Source organism: Oryctolagus cuniculus, chromosome 1 (genome assembly GCF_051225735.1).
Source record: "Oryctolagus cuniculus isolate XC-2025 breed Fujian yellow rabbit chromosome 1, ASM5122573v1, whole genome shotgun sequence".
Classification (NCBI taxonomy): domain Eukaryota; kingdom Metazoa; phylum Chordata; class Mammalia; order Lagomorpha; family Leporidae; genus Oryctolagus; species Oryctolagus cuniculus.
Window position 1 is genome coordinate 153,946,264 of NC_142867.1, and position 20,328 is coordinate 153,966,591.

At 42.6% G+C, this 20,328-nt stretch overlaps 1 protein-coding gene across 3 annotated transcripts in view; it reads right to left on the reverse strand.

The window, feature by feature from the left end:
• Nucleotides 1-7,687: 7,687 nt before the first annotated feature.
• PCSK5 (proprotein convertase subtilisin/kexin type 5) overlaps nt 7,688-20,328 on the reverse strand; it is a 442,208-nt gene continuing 429,567 nt past the window's right edge. Inside the window, exons 36-39 of one of the 3 annotated variants that reach the window (XR_001793338.4) lie at nt 18,775-18,875; nt 17,537-17,723; nt 10,364-11,576; nt 7,693-10,267 (exon numbers count right to left, since the gene is read on the reverse strand). Coding sequence is in view for 2 of the 3 variants with exons in the window: in XM_089336653.1 (XP_089192779.1) it covers nt 11,170-11,576; nt 17,537-17,723; nt 18,775-18,875 (695 nt within the window). In the remaining variant the exon portion in view is untranslated. Of the gene's footprint in view, nt 11,577-17,536; nt 17,724-18,774; nt 18,876-20,328 lie in introns of all 3 variants that reach the window. The other 2 variants (XM_089336653.1, XM_051858772.3) reach the window with 2 other exon arrangements.

A 20,328-nucleotide genomic window follows, 5' to 3' on the forward strand; every position in this document is an offset into this window, starting at 1 on the left:
GGGGAATAAAAATTCCAATCTCAGGCCAAGGAGGAGAGAGCCTGCGCTGCAAAGATCCTTTAGGACCTCTCACTGCCCAAGGATATGTATCAGAAAGTCCAGCTGAGAACTACTTTGTGGGTGATTCTATCTTTGCTTACTTAGTCACTTCTTGATTAGCAATATATTTGGTTTCTGTGTTGCCTTGTCCCAAGAACAGATCAATACTGAAAATACTACTTAAGCCACCTTTATAAGCTTGCTGGCTTGAGTCCTGGACTCTGGACTTCAGGCCAAATACAACCTCCTGACAACCCTGCAACACAGAAACTAGTTTTTCGCTTGTTTCCACCTAGTTGTCCGACTTGATGTCCCACTTCTGCCTGCTCAGTTTATGCAACTCCCATTCCTCCCTGAGACTAAGGTCCAGGTGATTGTTGCTTCTTACAAGGTACTGACTGGCTGGATTTGAGAGGAGAAGCACTACCAGCCGTAACATCGTCCTTGTTGGAGCTTGGAAAATAAAACCACAAAACACGATGCTTTGGCATGCTGAGTTCTCAGACTCTGAACACTGCAAAGCCTCAGAACCAAGGTCTCTCTGATCTTCTCCTGCCTTCCTGTCTCTAGTCTTTCATTCTTCCCCAAGTAAGTCACAGAAACTGGAATTTCTCTTTCCCAAGGAGAGTCACAGAAGCTAGTACCCCTCCCAGTCCAGCCTTGGCTATTGTGGGCATTTGGGGAATGAAACAGCAGAGCTGAAGAGATAGGCTTGGCTGGATTTCCCCACTCAGTCTCTTGCTGTTTGCCCAGTTGCATTTCTACCTGACTGCCCATGCTCATCGACTCTAAGCATAAAATGTTTTCCCCAAGTCTTTGGGTCTTCATTCTGCAGGCTCCTATGTCACATAAAACTCTCATTGAATGTATGGATTCCTTTTTCCTCTGGCTAACCTGCCTTTGTTAAGGAAATGACAACCACAACCTTTATTCCGATGATGGGTGGGGAAATGTATCACACCTTCCTGCCCCTACATCTACAATGTACAGCTGTTTGCAGAGAGTAGCAAGGAAAGAATCATGCCTTCGTAAGTTTGCACTTCCATCCCTTGGCCAGGATTCCCTGACCCTGTTCTCAGAGCTCTTTTCAAACCTTGTATCCTAAGAACTTTTCTACATGGATTCCAAGCAAATGTGACTCGGAGCAACGCCACACTCTTGTTCCCCTTCCTTTTCCAATGTTCTCAGCGTAAGTCCAAGATTATCTGTGGCACTGACTATTAGAGTGAAATGTAATGTTTGAGCTTCTCACAACTTGGGGAGATGAGGGGTTTACTGTAGAACTGTGGACTGTCTTGGGGATGAAGGTTTAAATAGGATTTCCATGAAGAAATGGATTTGCTGTCATTGAAAAATGGTTGCTTCACAGACAGTGAACAACCAGAGGGGAGATAGACTTCATTAGATGGAAGCACTTGGCCAGTGTGTTTATTAAACTTATGCCCCATAAACCAAAATTTTTGATCACTCCATTGGAGAATGAATTTATGTTCTCTGGTTCTAAAAGTGCAATATCCTGCTGAGAAATCAAGTATGAAAGTCCAGTTAATGATCCAGTTACTTAAAACCTCTCATTGGAATGTACTTGCCTTTCAGAGGAGAAAGGGAGGATCTTGTTGGAAAGGGCCCAGTGGGTGTGTCATTTGTTCCAGATTAAGTTCAGGGAAAAGATTAGCTACATAACAGAGAAGTTACACTCAGTAACTTGCCCAAGAGTCCACACTCCACAGGATCAGAACTGAAATTCTATCCAAGGAATATTAACCTACAAACTCATGGTATTTCCAACATATCAAATAATCTTTATAAAAATAAATGAGAGTGGTGAAGTTTATCATGACATTGCCCACCAGGAGTTAAAAAGTATAACAGCTTCATATGAAAGAATAGTTTGTGAAGGAAAAGACTGAGATATAATTATTGAGACTGAAGTGAGGGCAAAGTCCATCAAGTTGGCCCTGGGCCAACATCTCTGGGCATGAATAGGTTTTCCACATCAGAGTGTCATTGGAAATGAACACAAGAAGGAGGAGGAAGTGATGTAGGAAGGGGAAATAGAGTCCACTAAAGACGCTACTTACTCTTTTTACTTCTATGAACTTCAGGGGATCCACACTGGCCAGAGACTAAAGTCCTTTATCATATGTAGTTGAAATTGACCTGTGATTTCAAGTTCATGTGAAAAGTGTATCGTTTTATAGACCACAGGTAAGTTGCACTGGAGACATCTTCCACTGTTGCCGAACTCTGAAGATCTTTTATTCTTCCAAACACTTCTCTCAGCTTTTCTACCAAAAAATATGTGAATGCATCCATTTGCTGTTTCTAATAGTCTTGGCCTTTCTTTGTATTCTGATGGCTTGTTTTTCCTCCATGAATTATTACAATGTTTATGTTTTTCCTTAGATTATGGTTATTTGTATACATCTGTTTTTCTCCCTCAATACTAGGCTGTTATCTTTGCTTTCTGCAGTTTAGCTTGCCTATTCCATTTAAGTTTTTATTTTTTCAGGAATGTGCTTAAAATAATTCATATAAACTTCTATTACTTGCATATTATATATAACTATTATAGCATATTTTGCATAGTTTTTATAAACTTACTTTTAAAGTTCTGTAAGATAGTTTAAAATTGTAGAGAAAAATGAACATTTTATAATGAGAGCTTTGGTTCTGTGTATGTTTCTCGGTTTGTAATTGGTAAATCCATGTAGAATAAACACTTAAAAGATTATTGGTATATTTTACTAAGTTGAGTTTCAAAAGAGTTTTATTGGCTGTGGTAGGCAGACTCCTAAAATAGTCCCCCACAGTTTTCAAAGGAGGAAATACAAATGACCAATAGACACATAAAAAATGCTCAGGATCACTAGCCGTCCGGGAAATGCAAATCAAAACCACAGTAAGATATAACCTTACTCCAGTTAGAATGGTTATCATCCAAAAATGAAAAAACAATAAATGCTGGGGAAGATGTGGGGAAAAGGTACCCTAATCCACTGTTGGTGGGACTGTAAACTAGTACAATCATATGGAAGACAGTATGGTGATACCTCAGAGGTCTGAAAATAGATCTACCATATTACCCAGCCATCCCACTCCCAGGAATTTACTCAAACAAATTAAATCAGCATATGAAAGCATTACTTATTCTCCCATATTTATTGCAGCTCAATTCACAATAGCTAAGATATGGAATCAACGTACATGTCCATAAACTGATGACTGAATAAAGAAAATGTGGTATATATACACTATGGAATACTACTAAGCCTTAAAAAATAATGAAATCCTATCTTTTGCAACAAAAGGATGCTACTGAAAACCATTACGCTTAGTAAAATAAGCCAGTCTTAAAAAGACAAATATATGTTGTCTCTGATAAGTGTAAGTTAATATAGAATACCAAAAATTGTATATGAATGAAATGATCACTTTGGGATATGATTGGCATTCTTAGCCGTGGTTTATATTCCTGTGGAACTGTGTCCTCCTATTTTTTACTTATTGGATATTATGATTAGTGGCAAATTAAGCCCGTGAATAGAGAGTAGATTAAAATTATGGCTTTGCAAAAGCTGATGAAGAGAGTGGAAGGAGGGAGAGGGATGGGGGGGGGCAGCAGGGGAGTGAGGAAAGTGTGATTGCCTTCCTGGAACTGTACCTATTGGAATGCATAAAACCTGTTTTATATGTGCTAATGAAAACATTTTTAAAAAGTCCTCCAAGATTTCCCACTGTAAACCCCAGGACTGAATATGATAAAATGCCATGTCTGTGACTGTTATAGTAAAAAAGAGATTATCTCCCAGGCCTAACCTAACCACTCGAGCCTTGCAGGGCTGAATAAGTCCAGCAAGATCATTTGGTCTGGCCCTGCCAAGGCAACCACAGGAAGGATTCAAAATTCAATAAATATACAGCAGGCTAATTTTTAAGTTGATAATTTTTTACGGCCGTGAATGATGTTATAAATATCCAAGAGGCCCTTAGCAGAAGAAAGATTCCCTACCCCTGCTTTAAAGGCAAGAGTTTTTACCAGCTAGTGGTAGAAAGGAAAAGTCAGAATCTTCAGAGTAGGAGGAAGATTCCAGGTCTCCTTCAGCATGGCCGCCTCTGCTGCCAGCATGGGGGCGTCCCTGTGCCTGGGAGAATTGCTCCCGAAAGGCAGTGAGGAGAAGACTGAAGAGGAACTAGAAGAGGACTATGACACCACGCTGGATGAGACCCTGTCGGAGAGACGGGTCTGATGGAGATGTTCTGGGAGAGGGTCTGGTCTGCAGCCCGAGATGCTTTGGATCTCTTCCTCTTGGTGGCTCAAAAAAATGCCCAGGTTTCCCAGGGCAACCTTGTGGATTGGCGCCACTTCCCTCAAGATCCTGGTTCTTCCCATTGTCTGAGATTGGGAGTTGCAAATGGAGCAACTGCAGCAGCTGCAGTGGTAGAAACTTCCAGGGCCTAATGCAGGGCTGTGAGGAGGAATGCCAGGGGCTCTCCCTTCACTTTCTGGAAAGATCTGGAGTGTTACTGCTGTACTTGAGCAGTCTGGGTGGGAGAAGTTTGAAATGCAAGTGTATGAACTGCTGACTTTTTTTGGTTAACTTTGACAGATTGCTCTGTCAAAACCTAGTGGAGAGAATTCAGCTCTCAGTTTCTCCTGGAGACTCCGTACTTGCAATGGATCGCTCAGCGCTGTCCTTACCTGTTCCTTCTGTCTGCCCTCTGATACTGGAGTGCTGTTACACAGATGGTTATTCCAGTGCTGTCCACCACATCGTTTCACTAAATTGTTCCTAACTGGAAGCTCTCCTCTGTCACCGTGTGGTCAGGAATGGGATGGAAGGACCCTTGTCCATTGATGACTTTTGTTTTTAAATGGGAGAGACATGTACATGACATGACATGACATTGACCAAATTACAGCTGCCACGTGGCCCCTGTGAATCCCATGCACATTGGGGAAGAGGGAGGCCAGTGGCCGCTTCTGTCACTAGATAGGGATGATGGGGACTGTGAAGAGCCCATTTCCTCTGCCCATTTTGCTGTTAGATCTGAGTGAAAAAAAAATACTCACTTTTTGTATTTAAATACTAAAAAACTATTCCAACTGGAAATCAAAAAGGATTTCATGCTCAGTTTCCGGCTTTGAAGAGCAAGGGGCCATGTATGGGACCAGAGAGCTGTCTCTCTGAGCTAAAAATGACATCTGGTTGACAGCCAGAAAAAGAAACTTTAGTCCCATAAGCACAAGAAAATGCATCTGCCAAACACCTGGATTACTTGGGGAGTAATTCTCCAGAGCTTCCCAAAATACCTTGGTTTTGCCCTTGGAAGGCCTTAACCAGAGAACTTAGGGGAGCCCACCTGGTTTTCTGATCTATCCAACTGTGAGATAATGTTGCTTTAAGCAGCTAAATGTGTGGAATGGAAGATGAAGACATTGGCTCATTCTGCTGCCAAGTATAGTCAGCGTTCTTGTATCCATGGGTTCAACCAACCATAGTTCGAAAATAGTTTTTAAAAATTGCCTATATGCTGAACAAGAATTGACTTTTGTTTTCTTGTTATTATTCCCCAAACAATCCAGTATAGCAATTACTCCTCAAATTTTGATCTTGTTAAGTTATTCTTACAGTGCCTTGCTCAGTTATCTTACCTAATTGATCAAGTGGTGATCAAGTTGGATCCAAAGTCTGTGCCAAGCATGCATTGCTAGAATTCTTATACTTTTCTGAAACACAGTCTATTGACACTTCTCACATGTCGATGCAAGGTGAACACTACTGTGTATTTCAAGGGCATCTAAAGTTGGTTCTTTGGGTGGTCAGTAAACAGGGCAGTTTCTTGTTTAACGAATTCTAAGGTAGACCTTGCTAACTCTAAACAGATCTTTAAGGTCTATTCCAAAGCCAAAAGTATGTGTGAAACACCTACTTTTATCTTCCCTCTCTCTACATAGCAGTCTTTTATCTCCCTCCATGGGATGCTGCATCTGAATCCACATTTGGAAATTTGTAATTCTTTAGTTTTTTTTTTTTTTTCCTCTTGTATGGTAGTATCTCTCATGAATACCTTTTAACTGACTGAAATACAGTTATATATACTTAATGTTCACAGGTACCTGAAATTCCCTTCTTCATTGACCCTCAACTTTATATCTCTAGATGAGATTGTGCACCTGAAGTATAAACCCTCGTCGGCATTTTGTTGGCATCGTCTCCTGGTGACTCATTATTATGGCAAATTCCACCCAGCTAAAATAATCCCAAGTCAGGGCTTAGGAATTGTTGACAAAGGCAAGGTTCCTTTTTTGCTTAACATCCAAGTTGTAGAGCAGGAAGACCACGGACTATAGAATCCTAGATTCAAATCTCAGTTTGACTACTTGCCAACACTTGGACTTAGAGCACTTTCAGTGTTAGCCCAGAGCCTGCCTTTCTCCTTTGTAAAAAGGGATCATATTACCTACCTCATAGCATTTATGCTGTCAGAATTAAATGAGAGCATATGGGTGTCTCTAAGAGTATGCTTGGTCCACAGAAGACATCAGAATGGTAGCTGTTACTTACTTTTTTCTCTCCAACTAGAACGTAAGATCCTTGAGTGCTGAGACTTGATGGATCCTACTTGCTGTTGTTTTTTAGTAAACATAACTGCCTGGAGCCTGGTAGACTCTGAATAAATGTGCAGTGAATCATTATCATAAAAATCAGGGTACCAGTCAGGGTACTTACCAATTCTAATATGTCCCTCAGAGAATACCCTCTCCATCCTTTTTTCAAATAAAGGCCAAGCACACAGCTTCTTCCCATTAAACCTCCACTACATGCCAAATTTGCAATTATCTCAAACCTAACTGACACTACCTTCTTTTCTCTTTGCCATTTACATTCAGGGTCAAATAGGAATGTGATGCACACTCAACATATGCCCTCTACCATTGTGTGATTGTTTCATACAATAGAATCTTCTTCAAATTCAACTCTACCAAAGTAATTATTTTCTCCAAGAAGGAGAGATAAGACCTCCAAGGAGGAAACGTTATCTTTAAAGGACAGTCAGGAATTTTTTTAGAAAGTCACGATATGGGGAAGAAGATTCAAAGGCGAGAGAACAGTATGTGCCCTATGACATTAGATTACAGGATGTTATCCTGGACAACCTAGAAGCAACTTATTGGAATGTAAATGGGGAGGCTGGAAAATAGGGAGCAGCCAGGAAATGGCTTTTCAATGCCAAATCAGTGTAGGTGGTGGCGAACACAGAATGGGATGCTGTAATGAACTTTGAAAATGATGTTTCATAGCAGAGTAGAGGATTAAATTGGGAAAAAAGAGAGGCTGACGGCCAACATTCGCTCAGGAGGGAATATGAATGGTTCCCAGTGACAGCAACTGAGGCCCTGGTGGAGGCAGGAATGATGGAGCTGAGACCGATTGCACTGAGTTTTAGGAGAGACAATTAAATTAATTGGTAAGATTCATTAGATATATATATATAGAAAGACAAAAAGGAGAAAGCTTCACTCTTTTATAGTTTTGTATCTTACTTGGTAAAACAATGTTTTATATATTTATATGTAATCTTCAGAAATAATATTATCAGAAATAAAAAACAAGCCTCTATACATTTTCTGTTTTTTATTTAATTTTATTACCAATTTTAAAATTGCCTTATATGAACTGGGACCTTCCTTGCTCTTATCCAATCTCTTGGCATATTTCTAGCCTACAAGGATTCTCTTAATCTTTCCAAGTCATTTGCAAACAGAAAACCAAAAGGTGACTTTGTTTTCCAACTACCTATTTGTCTATTAAGACAGCTATTATCAACAGCATTCAAAGGGAATGTGAGACTTACGTGGCATGACTAAGAGTAACAAAGGAAAGGTGTCAGCTCTCATCAGTGTGCAAACGGGAGCCTTCTTCTCATTGTAGGTCATACAGAGTAACGACAGTTTCCCTTGGTTTTCATCTCAACTTCATTCAACCTTTAATTGTGTATCATCAACACAGATTTTTCTTAGAAAACAATTTCCAAGCTATGGAAAGAAATGTCAAACTCAGTCTATGAGAACTTTCACATTAACAAGGAAGAAGAACAACTCGGTATAAAAGAAATTACATGATTTTTTGGGCTGTGTAATCACACAGCAAGAATGAGAACTTCTTCCATGGATATCATGGCCATCTTGCAGATATTTTGATAAATTTCTAAGAACTGAAAAGAGAACTGTTTGAGTAGACTTTGAAGAGTTAATTTTTTTTAATTTTTAAAAATTTTTTATTATTTGACAGGTAGAGTTATAGACAGAGAGAAAGGTCTTCCTTCTGTTGGTTCACCCCCCAAATGGCCAAAATGGCCAGCGCTGCGCCGATCTGAAGCCAGGAGCCAGGTGCTTCCTCCTGGTCTCCCATGCAGATGCAGGGCCCAAGCACCTGGGCCATCCTCCACTGCCCTCCTGGGCCACAGCAGAGAGCTGGACTGGAAGAGGAGCAACAAGGACAGAATCCCGCACCCCAACCATGACTAGAACTCAGGGTGCTGGCGCCGCAGCCGGAGGATTAGCCAAGTGAGCCGCGGCGCCCGCCCTGAAGAATTAATTTTAAATGATCAAAAATTTTGAGTAACATCACATGTGTGTGTGATACACGTGATCTTTGAAGAATTTTCTTTTAGGACAAAGCCAGTAAGCTACAGTATTGGCCAATTCTGGCCTATCATCTGATTTTGTACTGCCATGAGTAAAGAACAGTTTTTGTGTTTTTAAATGGATGAAAAATATCAAAAGAAGAACACGATTTTATGATTGGTGAAAATAATCTAAAATTCAAATTTCATTGTTCATAAGTGAAGTTTTGTGAGACAGCCCACCCATTCTTTATTTCTGGCTGCACCCATGCTACAATGGAATGGATGCGAAACAGAACTTTTGGGTTACAAAGCCCAAGGGATTTACTATCTAGATTGTTCCAGAGAATGTTTGCCAAACTTAATTTTAAGACCTTTGCTCCAAAGAAACACAGATCCTCAGTAAACTGAAGGTTTCTTAGTGGAGATTTCCTTCGTCAATGACACATTATGTCACAAACAAAAAGACATGAATTTATGAATAATGAATAATGTAGTTGCCAGAAGGATACTGATACCTTATAAAATAATAGCCATGGCTTTACTAAATGTAGAATAATTATTTTCCCACCCTATGTCAGTGAACTGTAGAAGCATACTCTTTAAGTCAATTCTTTTTCTGTTGAATCTTGATTTAACTTTCTCTGAACCTGAGACATAGCTCTTAACCTTTTCTAGGCCTCAGGTTTTCTATAGAAATGGAATCATAATTATACTAATCTTATAACATTATGGGATTAAATGGATAAGTTGAGTGACTATTTTCAGAGAAATTATTTAGCGTGGTAACTAATAGCATGCACAGTATGTTTGTAATGAAATTTTTTATTATTACCATCATCTGAAAATGTTACTTTCACTTTCTGATGTTCTATTCCTAATACAGCCTATAACTTCTTTGATAAAGGAAACCTGTAAGACACTGCTCACATACATATTGTTAAAAGATTTATTTATTCATTCATTTATTTATCTGAAAGGCAGAAAGCTGGGGGTGGGGAAGAGACTGAGAGAGAGAGAGAGAGATCTTTTGTATAACTTTCACTTCCCAATTGGCCACAACAGCCATGGCTGAGCCAGGCTGAAGCCAGGAGCCAGGAGCCAAGAGCTTCATCCAAGTCTCCCATATGGATGGCAGGGCCACCACCCACTAATTTCCCAGGTGCATTAACATGAAGGTAGATTGGAAGCAGAGCAGCTGGAAGTTGAACCACTGCTCTGATACAGGAAGCCTGTCTCATAGGTGCTGGCTTAACCTGCTGTGCCACAGTGCAGGTCCCTCACATAATTTTACATAGTAAGGATCCCTCTCTATTAGTATCGGCGGAAAAACTGACCCCGATGGCATGAATCTAAGAGCACGCTTGACAGGAGAGTGGAGAAGGGAAGCCCAGGCAGGGTAGACACAAAATCATGTTCTGACGAACACTGGAGAGCTGGTGGGCAGCTGGATGGCAGCTTGGGAGCAGGACACCAGGACTTTGCTGTGCAAGACGCTGGTCCAGCTTTTCTGTGGAGAGCCCCAGTTCCGGGAAGGGTTGTTGATAGGCACTCCTCTGATGTGGTTGCCATGTCCTGTTTTTGTTTTCCTGTTTTACTAGAGTGGATAAAGATTTTTTGTTTTGTTTTGGTCATTTTACCTAATTTTGTTAGGTTAACAGTGCCATTTAAAAAATTTTTTAGTATTTCCTACCAGCAAAGCTCTTTGAAAATCTTGAGGATGTAATTGTTGGGAACTTAGTGATTACTTTCTCTCTGGGCTTGCTGCTACCTGTCTTCTGACCCAACTCATGCTGCCTTTAGGATCATAGTGACCACCTTACGGAAGAGGGGCGAGTGCCTGGAGTCCCCTCATGGTTCCCTCCGTAGGTTGCTCCTTCTCCTTTCCTTCCACGTCTGTAAATAGGTCCACCGCGCCCTGTCTGAGATACTCTGCCGCTCACCAGGGGGGTTGTGGAGCAGTTGATAAGAACCTTCTCATCTGCACCCTTACAAAACAAATCTTGCCTGAAGACAGTTGTAAAAAGAGAGAGAAACTCCCCACCAAACCAGCACTCTCTACTTTCTCATCCTCCCAAATGAGATAAAGAAATCTCAGCAGATAAAGAAATCGCCACAATGCAGTTTGGAAACAGAATTCCTAAAGTCCACTGCTTTGTTTTAATCTCATCAAGGAGTTTGGACAAATGTCACTCGTTTTCACTTCCTGCATCTTGTGCTTTGACATGCTGTTCTGTTCTGGGAAAATGCCTTTGCGTTTTATCCTCGCTCTGAAATTATGGTGGAATAGAGACTGTTCATTGAATTTAGCCACACAAAAGAACAAAATCATTTCTAAGTATTCTTAGATATTCCAGTTGGACTCAAGATTCAAAAGACAAATACAGACACTTGCACATCAGCCTGGTGTGCGGGTCAAAGCAGAATCAGGGGTGTCCATAGGCATTCCTGGAAGGGGGATGGGCGGGAGCGGGGGCGGGGCATGGCCGTGTCTTCTGTTTACCGGAAGGAGTAACTCTCATCATCGTATTCCAGCTGATCGTCCTCCTCTTCTTCCAGCAGCCCATACTTAAACTTCCGGTAGACGGTGCCATCTTGGCCCATGTAGATGATGTCGTCATCATCATCCTCATCATAGTCCCGGTCCCTGTACTCGATTACCTGATCCTCTTCAAAGCTAGTGCTCTCTAGATAGCTGCTCTTACGGGCCGAGTAAGACCGAGTAGGATCCGCCAGCTTCTCGTAGCCAGCCTTTACTGCTGGCCGGACTCGGCCCCGAGATTTCTTCCAAACGATCGCAGCCGTCCCGAGCAGCAGCAGCAGCATGACTGAGGAGCTGATAAACAGGGCCGGCTTGGAACTCTGAGCTGCAGGTCCCACCTCACGCCTTCGAAGGATGCACTCATCTGTTGGAAGACAACCCCCGGGGCAGATGGGGGAGGAAAATGGTGGGAAAGAAATGATTTCGGGAAAATTAGTTTCTGAGGGCAAGAATTTCACTTTATTTAAAATCTAAAATATTTGCTTCCCTGTCTCTGATTTTTCTTAGCATGCCACTCTTCAAATTGCACTACAGACACACACCATTTAACAGCATTAAGTGTTGGGCTATTTTGTCATTGTGAGAATACCACAGGCTCCACTTGCACAGGCTAAGAGAGCTGGGATGTTGCTAGGTGATAGACTCTTCAGGGGGTCACCATCACTGACTGAAACATCCTTTTGTGGGGCATGACTACACCCCATAAGAGCCCCTGTCTGTATGATGAGACCAGCAAACCCTTCCAGAAAGCTCAGGGTGAGGCCCAACGGGAATCCCTTTACGCATACCTCGTGAGTTAGTCACTCCTCTAGTGTCCAGCATTATCAACTGATGCTTCTAGTTCGCTCTGAGAAAATAGTTCACCTTGGGTTGTGTTTTGTTATTGCTAAATGCTTTGTTTATTATGCCAACTCTGATGTTTTATAAGACCAAGTCCTGTCCTCAGCTACACTTAAGCGTGGTCCAACACAACCATTCTGTTTCAATGGCAAGAGCAGGTAGTTTATGAAACCACTGCCTCTTTCAGCCGTGTGGGGCTTTAGAAATAACTTAGTCCAACTAACCCACTGTTGGTGGGAATGCAAACTGGTTAAGCCACTATGGAAGTCAGTCTGGAGATTCCTCAGAAACCTGAATATAACCCTACCATACAACCCAGCCATCCCACTCCTTGGAATTTACCCAAAGGAAATTAAACTGGCAAACAAACAAGCTGTCTGCACATTAATGTTTACTGCAGCTCAATTCACAATAGCTAAGACCTGGAACCAATCCAAATGCCCATCAACAGTAGACTGGATAAAGAAATTATGGGACATGTACTCTATAGAATACTATACAGCAGTAAAAAAACAATGAAATCCGGTCATTTGCAACAAAATGGAGGAATCTGGAAAACATTATGCTGAGTGAATTAAGCCAGTCCCAAGGGGACAAATATCATATGTTCTCCCTGATCGGCGACAGCTAACTGAGCACCAAAGGGGAAACCTGTTGAAGTGAAATGGACACTATGAGAAACAATGACTTGATCAGCCCTTGTCCTGACTGTTGATGTACAATGTAATACTTTATCCCTTTTAGTATTTTTTTTTTGTTCTAGTACTATTGGTTGAACTCTGTAATTAACACACAATTATTTTTAGGTGTTTAAATTTTAACTAAAAGTGATCCCTGTTAAATTTAAGAGTGGCAATAAGAGAGGGAGGAGATGTACAATTTGGGACATGCTCAATCGGACTTGCCCCAAATGGTGGAGTTAGTTACAATCCCATCAAGGTGGCATGTACCAATGCCATCTCACTAGTCCAAGTGATCAATTTCAGTTCACAATTGATCACACTGATAGGTCTAAGAGTCAAAGGGATCACACAAACAAGACTAGTGTCTGCTAATACTAACTGATAGAATCAAAAAGGGAGAGAACGATCCAACATGGGAAGCAGGATACACAGCAGACTCATAGAATGGCAGATGTCCTAAACAGCACTTTGGCCTCAGAATCAGCCCTTCAGGCATTTGGATCTGGCTGAAGAGCCCATGAGAGTATTTTAGGCATGGAAAGCCAAGACACTCTGGCAAAATAAAAAGAGGACCTAAATGAAAGATCTCTGAGAGTGAGATCCCAGTGGAAAGAACTGGACATCAAAGAAGGAGGTACCTTTCTCTGAAGGGAGGAAAGAACTTCCACTTTGACTAAGACCCTGTCGGAATAAGATCGAAATCGGCAAACTCAAAAGGCTTCCATAGCCTTGGCAACCCATGACTAGAGCCTAGGGAGATTTCTGACGCCATAAACAAGAGTGTCAAATTGTTAAGTCAACAACAGGAGTCACTGTGTACTTACTTCTCATGTGGGATCTGTCCTTAATGTGTTGTCCAATGTGAAGTAATGCTATAACTAGTACTGAAACAGTATTTTACACTTTGTGTTTCTGTGTAGGTGCAAACTGATGAAATCTTTACTTAATATATACTGAATTGACCTTCTGTATATAAAGATAATTGAAAATGAATCTTGATGTGAATGGAATGGGAGAGGGAGCGGGAGATGGGGGGGTGCGAGTGGGAGGGAAGTTATGGGGGGAGAAGCCATTGTAACCCATAAACTGTACTTTGTAAATTTATATTTACTAAATAAAAGTTAAAAAAAAAGAAATAACTTAGTCCAAGTTGTTGTTTAACAGTCAAACTGAGATTCAGGGAGAGGAAGTGGATTGTCACATTGTCGGAGATCAGACCTTGTTTGTGGAGAAGCCAGAATTTGAATCCAGAAAAGAAAATCAAACCCAGGAATCATAACTCAATGCAGGAGTCTAGAGAAAGATGTCAAGATGCTCTGATAACCATGTTTTGGCTCCTGGAGTTTAGTGGCCCTAGTCTGGCAGGGATAGAAGCACTGTCTTTGAATCCAGATTGATTTATTGATTGATAGGGGATGTCAAGGCTTCTGAACTCGAGAGCCTGGTTTCCTCTCATTCAGCAGCTTCTGTTCTGATGCCTGACAGAGAACATGTAATAGCCAAAACAGTGCTGCAGGACTACAGCTTTGGTGATAAGCTCATTTCTCTTACTTTTCACTCATTATTTAGGTTGTCTGATTTGAGTGATATACCTAAATTTTTTCTCCTATTTTTTGACCATCATTATTGCATTCATCATTAGCAATATCAGCACAGAATTTTTCCTTGGAGGAAACGTAACGCACAGGAGGGACAGATAGCAATTACTTGTGGTGCTTTGAGATAATTACTACCTGAAGCAGGAGGACCATTACTGGACCTTTCCAGGTTGTTTCAGTCACCAGGGTCCCCTACACGATCTTGTCTTACAACTCTCCATCTTAGATCTGTACAGTCAGTGTCAGGCTCTGCAATCTGTTTGTTTATTTAAAAAAATTATTTATCTGACATATTAGAAAGGGAGAACAGCCTCAAGTGCCAGAGCTGGGTCATGCCAAAGCCAGGAGCAGGAACTCTCTCTGGCTCTCTCACATGACTGGCAGGGGCCCAAGGACTTGGGCCAGCTTCCGTTGCCTTCCCAGGTGCATTAGCAACAAGCTAATTGAACTGGTATTCATATAGCATGTTGGCATCACAGGTGGTGCCTTAACCCACTGGGCCACGATGCCAGCCCTGGTATTTTAAAAAATATATTTATTTATTTTATTTATTTGAAAGGTAGAGTGATACCCAGAGAGAGGAACAAACAGAGAGAGGGAGATCTTCCATCTGTTGGTTCACTCCCCAAAAGGCCGCAACAGCCAGGACTGGGCCAGGGTGAAGCCAGGAGCTCCGTCCAGGTCTCCTACATGGGTGGCAGTGGCCCAAGGACTTGGATAATCTTCCACTGCTTTTCTAGGCACACTAGCAAGGAGGTGGATCAGAAACAGAGCAGTCAGGACTCCAACCAGCACTCACACACCCACACACCCCCATGCCAGCCCCTGCAATCTTTTTTTTTTTTTTTTATGATTCATTTTATTTACATGAAAGGCAGACTTAGATAGACAGAGAGAGAGAGAGAAAGATCTTCCATCTGCTGGGTCACTCCCCCAAATGATCGCAACAGCTGGGGCTGGGCCAGGCTGAAACCAGAAGCCAGGAGTTTCTTCAGGGTCTCCCATGTAAGTGCAGGGTGAAGAGCCACAAAGGGACCAGGAAAGCAGGCTATATAGTCCTTAGCTGGAACAAGCTTTCAGAAACTCTGCACCCAATATGCACACACTTCTGGTTTCCTTTAAAGACACTGATACTATTATTAGACCCTGAAGGTGGATGTGTATGAGGGGCTGGGGAAATCAGCTGCTCAGGAGGTGGGAAAGCTCAAAGAAAGGATTAGTTTTCAGAAAGTTACAATAAGAATGACTATTAGAACTTATAGGTTTGGGATTTAGTTTCCTTAAAAATTGGACAGACTCCCATAAATATTATGTCTCATCTTGCTAGCTAGTGATATATCTGGACTACAAGGGAAGTATCTACTTCTGGACTATAAGAATGTATTTTAAGAATATATGTTTTTGGGGCCTGCGCTGTGGTGTAGCAGGTAAAGTTGCCGCCTGCAGTGCTGGCATCCCTTATGGGCACCTGTTTGAGACCCGGCTGCTCCACTTCCAATCCAGCTCTCTGCTATGGCCTGGGAAAGAAATAGAAGATGGCCCAAGTTCTTGGGCCCCTGCACCCGTGTGGGAGACCCTGAATAAGCTCCTGGCTCCTGGCTTTGGATCAGCACAGCTCCGGCCATTACGGCCATCTGGGGAGGGAACTAGCAGATGGAAGACCTCTCTCTCTGCCTCTGTCTCTCTGTAACTCTGCCTTTCAAATAAATAAATAAATCTTTAAAAAATTCACTCTTAGTTATACAGTACGAGAATATCTGTTTTCTTTTCTTTTTAGAAGGGATTGCTTCATTCAGGAACTTGCTAAGTCTGTGGCCAATGAGAGCCAAGTATTTGCATGGATGAAGTTGGAAGTGGAAGACAGTTGTGGGGCTGGGAATTAATTTGTTCTAAGCTTTCAATGGAACTTTCTTTCTTTCTTTCTTTGGACAGGCAGAGTGGAGAGTGAGAGAGAGAGACAGAGAGAAAGGTCTTCCTTTGCCGTTGGTTCACCCTCCAATGGCCACCGCGGCCGGCGCGCTGCGGCCGGCGCGCTGCGGCCGGTGCACCGCGCTGATCCGAAGGCAGGAGCCAGGTGCTTCTCCTGGTCTCCCATGGGGTGCAGGGCCCAAGCACTTGGGCCATCCTCCACTGCACTCCCGGGCCACAGCAGAGAGCTGGTCTGAAGAGGGGCAACCGGGACAGAATCCGGCGCCCCGACCGGGACTAGAACCCGGGGTGCCGGTGCCGAAAGGTGGAGGATTAGCCTAGTGAGCTGCGGCGCCGGCCGGAAGTTTATTTCTAACATGCCGTAAGTCTCTAATGGGAGGCCTAGATTTGAGCTGATTTCCATAGAATGATTCTTTAACAGAATCAAATAATATTGGCTTCTGTTTCCTCGACAGTCTTTCTTATCCAGAAACAAAGCATTTTTAAAGGAACAAAGTAAATTTATGAAAATTCTAGACCTACTTGGGTTCTAATTTTGGAAGTAGTATAGCAGTGGAAATAATTATTTGGGTTTTTCAGTCCAAAAGACCCATATTTACTACCAAATGAACCTCTTTTTTTTTTTTGAAATTTCTTTATTATTTTTTATTATTATTATTTTTTTATTTTTTTGACAGGCAGAGTGGACAGTGAGAGAGAGAGACAGAGAGAAAGGTCTTCCTTTGCCATTGGTACACCCTCCAATGGCCGCCGCGGCCGGCGCACCGCGCTGATCCAATGGCAGGAGCCAGGAGCCAGGAGCCAGGTGCTTCTCCTGGTCTCCCATGGGGTGCAGGGCCCAAGCACTTGGGCCATCCTCCACTGCACTCCCGGGCCACAGCAGAGAGCTGGCCTGGAAGAGGGGCAACCGGGACAGAATCCGGCGCCCCGACCGGGACTAGAACCCGGTGTGCCAGCGCCGCTAGGCGGAAGATTAGCCTAGTGAGCCGCGGCGCCGGCCGACCAAATGAACCTCTTAATATTGCTGTGGTTTTGAGCATCCTAATCCAACCCTTTGAACCTCAGTCTCCTCATCTGTAAAATGGGGTTGATGATATCAACTTGCAAAGTGAGGTCATGGACTTCAAGTCTCAAGTACAGTAGGTACAGAGCAGGCTCTCAATAAGAAGGTAGTCTTACTGATTTTCCTACATTTTCCACCGCCCCCCCCAACTGTTCCTAGCAGCTTCTTGAGGATGTGCCCTCCTCTGCAGTCTGCTCTCCTCGGCCCTCACCAGTGGTGTCCTCGCAGTCACAGCACTCATGGGCATCAGTGGGATCGGAGGCGTTACAGCACCGGAAGCAGCGGTTGTCGTCCATGTTCAGAAGCAAGTTGGCAGGGCACATGGTGCAGTTCTTGACGCCAGGTCCCTTGCATTCCATGCAGCTCTCGTGACACTTTGCACAGGTAAATTTCTCTCCCTGTCGAGAACAGTTGGGAAGTCCCTTCTGAGTAACAAGGATTAACAAGGCATTGGAGATCTCAGATCCATCTTGTCACCCCAGGAGGGAGGTGTGTGGGGGACAGCAGAGGGATGATGCATTCTGGGTCCTTTTGAATTGTGCTGAATGAAAGACAGAACCAACTGTGCAATTGGGTGAAACTATCGCTGGGCCCTGACTCAGACTTGCAAGTGACAATAGTGAAAGGGCTGACATCTAAACAGCTTGAATTACAAACCCAGTAGCTCCTGGACAGTCGAGGACTGGTTTTGTCTAGTCCACACTGTGTTGACCTACACGGTTTAAAACATTTTGCTTTCATTCTCCACACTTCAAAAGTGGGATATTTCACACGTAAGTCAGTTCTTGATTTCTCTTTACAAACAGGAAGTCTTGTCAACACCAGATTCATCCCTCCCACATGGCAGTGTCACAGCGAGAGCTGAGTGGCAATGTCACCCTTTTTGTATTCCCCTAGTTGGCACAACCCCCAGCACTTGCTGTTTCGTCACTGACACACAGGTGACCCGTAAACTTCCGCTTTCAATCAAGTCTGTATTGTGCTGTTTGACCCAGTATCCTCCGCTCATTATGCTGTTACTTGCTTGGCTTCTGTGATTCTTTGGTTCTTGTGCCCCTACCTACCCTAGAAGGATTTAAGTGTGACTGTGCAGTTAATGCAGATAAATGTCTTTGTAAAAAGAAGGGAACAAAGTGTCTTTCCTCTTGCACAGTGCTGGAAGCATGAGTTAGGAAAGATACCTTCGTGCTTTACTTCTGTAACTCTGGAAGTCACAGAAGAAGGAATGCAATGTATGACATATAAAGTATATTTAATTTATTTTAAAGGTCTCTCTATAAGTATCTAGACATATAAATATCTATAAAATATGTATTATGTCTCTAAATATCCAACTTGAATGTCAGTAATGTAGGAATTGTAGGACTTTTTGACTGCCCTGAATGCAGGAACTGAGCCCATTTTTGCCTCCAGGGAGGAGGAAGGTACACCACTGCCAGCTCCCAATACCTCTCCCACTCTGTATTCCCCAACAAGACAGTCTGAATTGCAGATTCCTCCCATGAGATGGTAATTCCACACACAGGATAAGCAACTTGATGCTCCTTTTCCTGAAAGAAAGAAAAAAAGGAATCTAAATTATGAGACTGACTTTAGAAAGTCCAACCTCGGTCTTGATTCCAGAACACTTAGGAGCAAGGAGTATGTCAAGTAAATTGAAGCAGAAAGGTAAATTGATGGAGGATGTGGGGAGGAAATCTACACAACAGAGTGAAGACTTCAAAATTATGCAATTAGTTCAATCTATGTAGACTTTCAATCTGGAAGGTAAGGATTGGAGATGACAGATATTTCAAAACAGTGAGAGAAAAGATTTTCAGAGACTGTACAATTATGTAGAAAGTTTCTAAACCCTTGGTTTGTCCTTATGCTATTCTTTAACTAATGTAGAGGGTGATACCGCTGGTGTGGAGGGTCCCAGTACTCGGTGGGTGAATAGAATGTGATCTGTAATTGACAAACAACGCTAGACTTAGAACTTACAATGTTAGGGCTAAAATGATGTAACAGAATATTTTCTCCAGCAGTTTTTTTTTTTTTTTTTTTGACAGGCAGAGTTAGACAATCAGAGAGAGAGAGACAGAGAGAAAGGTCTTCCTTCTGTTGGTTCACCCCTCAAATGGCCGTCATGGCCGGGGCTGTGCTGATCCGAAGCCAGAGCCAGGTGCCTCCTCCTGGTCTCCCATGCGGGTGCAGGGCCCAAGGACCTGGGCCATCCTCCACTGCCTTCCTGGGCCACAGCAGAGAGCTGGACTGGAAGAGGGGCAACCGGGACAGAATCCAGGGCCTAACCGGGACTAGAACCCGGGGTGCCAGTGCTGCAGGCGGAGGATTAGCCTAGTGAGCCATGGCACCGGCCTCCAGCAGCTCTTAATTTTGAGTGTGATGCTGGTTATATGCCACCTTTGAAATTCTCTTAAAATCTATAAACTCTCTTCTCAGAAATTGACATACTATTTATTTATTATTATTTCTTATGCTTAACTTCTTGCCTTTTATTTTTTGTCATTTCCCATCCAAACTTACTGTTAAAACTTTTAAGCCATTTTTTAAAATTTTGTCTTAAACCTAAAATGTGTACATACTTATGGAATGCCATGATGTTTCAATACATGTAAACATTATGTAATATGCATACAGGGTAAACATTTTCCTTCTCAAACATTTAACATTTCTATATAGTTCACTTATTCAAAATTGTTTATTCTACACAGTCCAGGGCTCTTTCTACAGTAATATCTAAACCATGAACCACTGAGAGAGGAGGTCTGAATCTACAGACTTCCCTGTGGAAGTAATACCTTAAAGATTTCCCCCTAGGCAGGTGTCAAGGGAAAGCTTTTCAAAGAGGAAGGAGATCTGAACTCTATCTCCTTCTATCAGGGGAAACTCAGAGTTCTTGCTGAGCATTTCAAACCAGGAGAATGAGAGAGCTGGGTAGAGAATGCACCCAGTTGGATGTGATACAGGTCTTCCCATCAGAACTACATGTGTCCTGTAAAG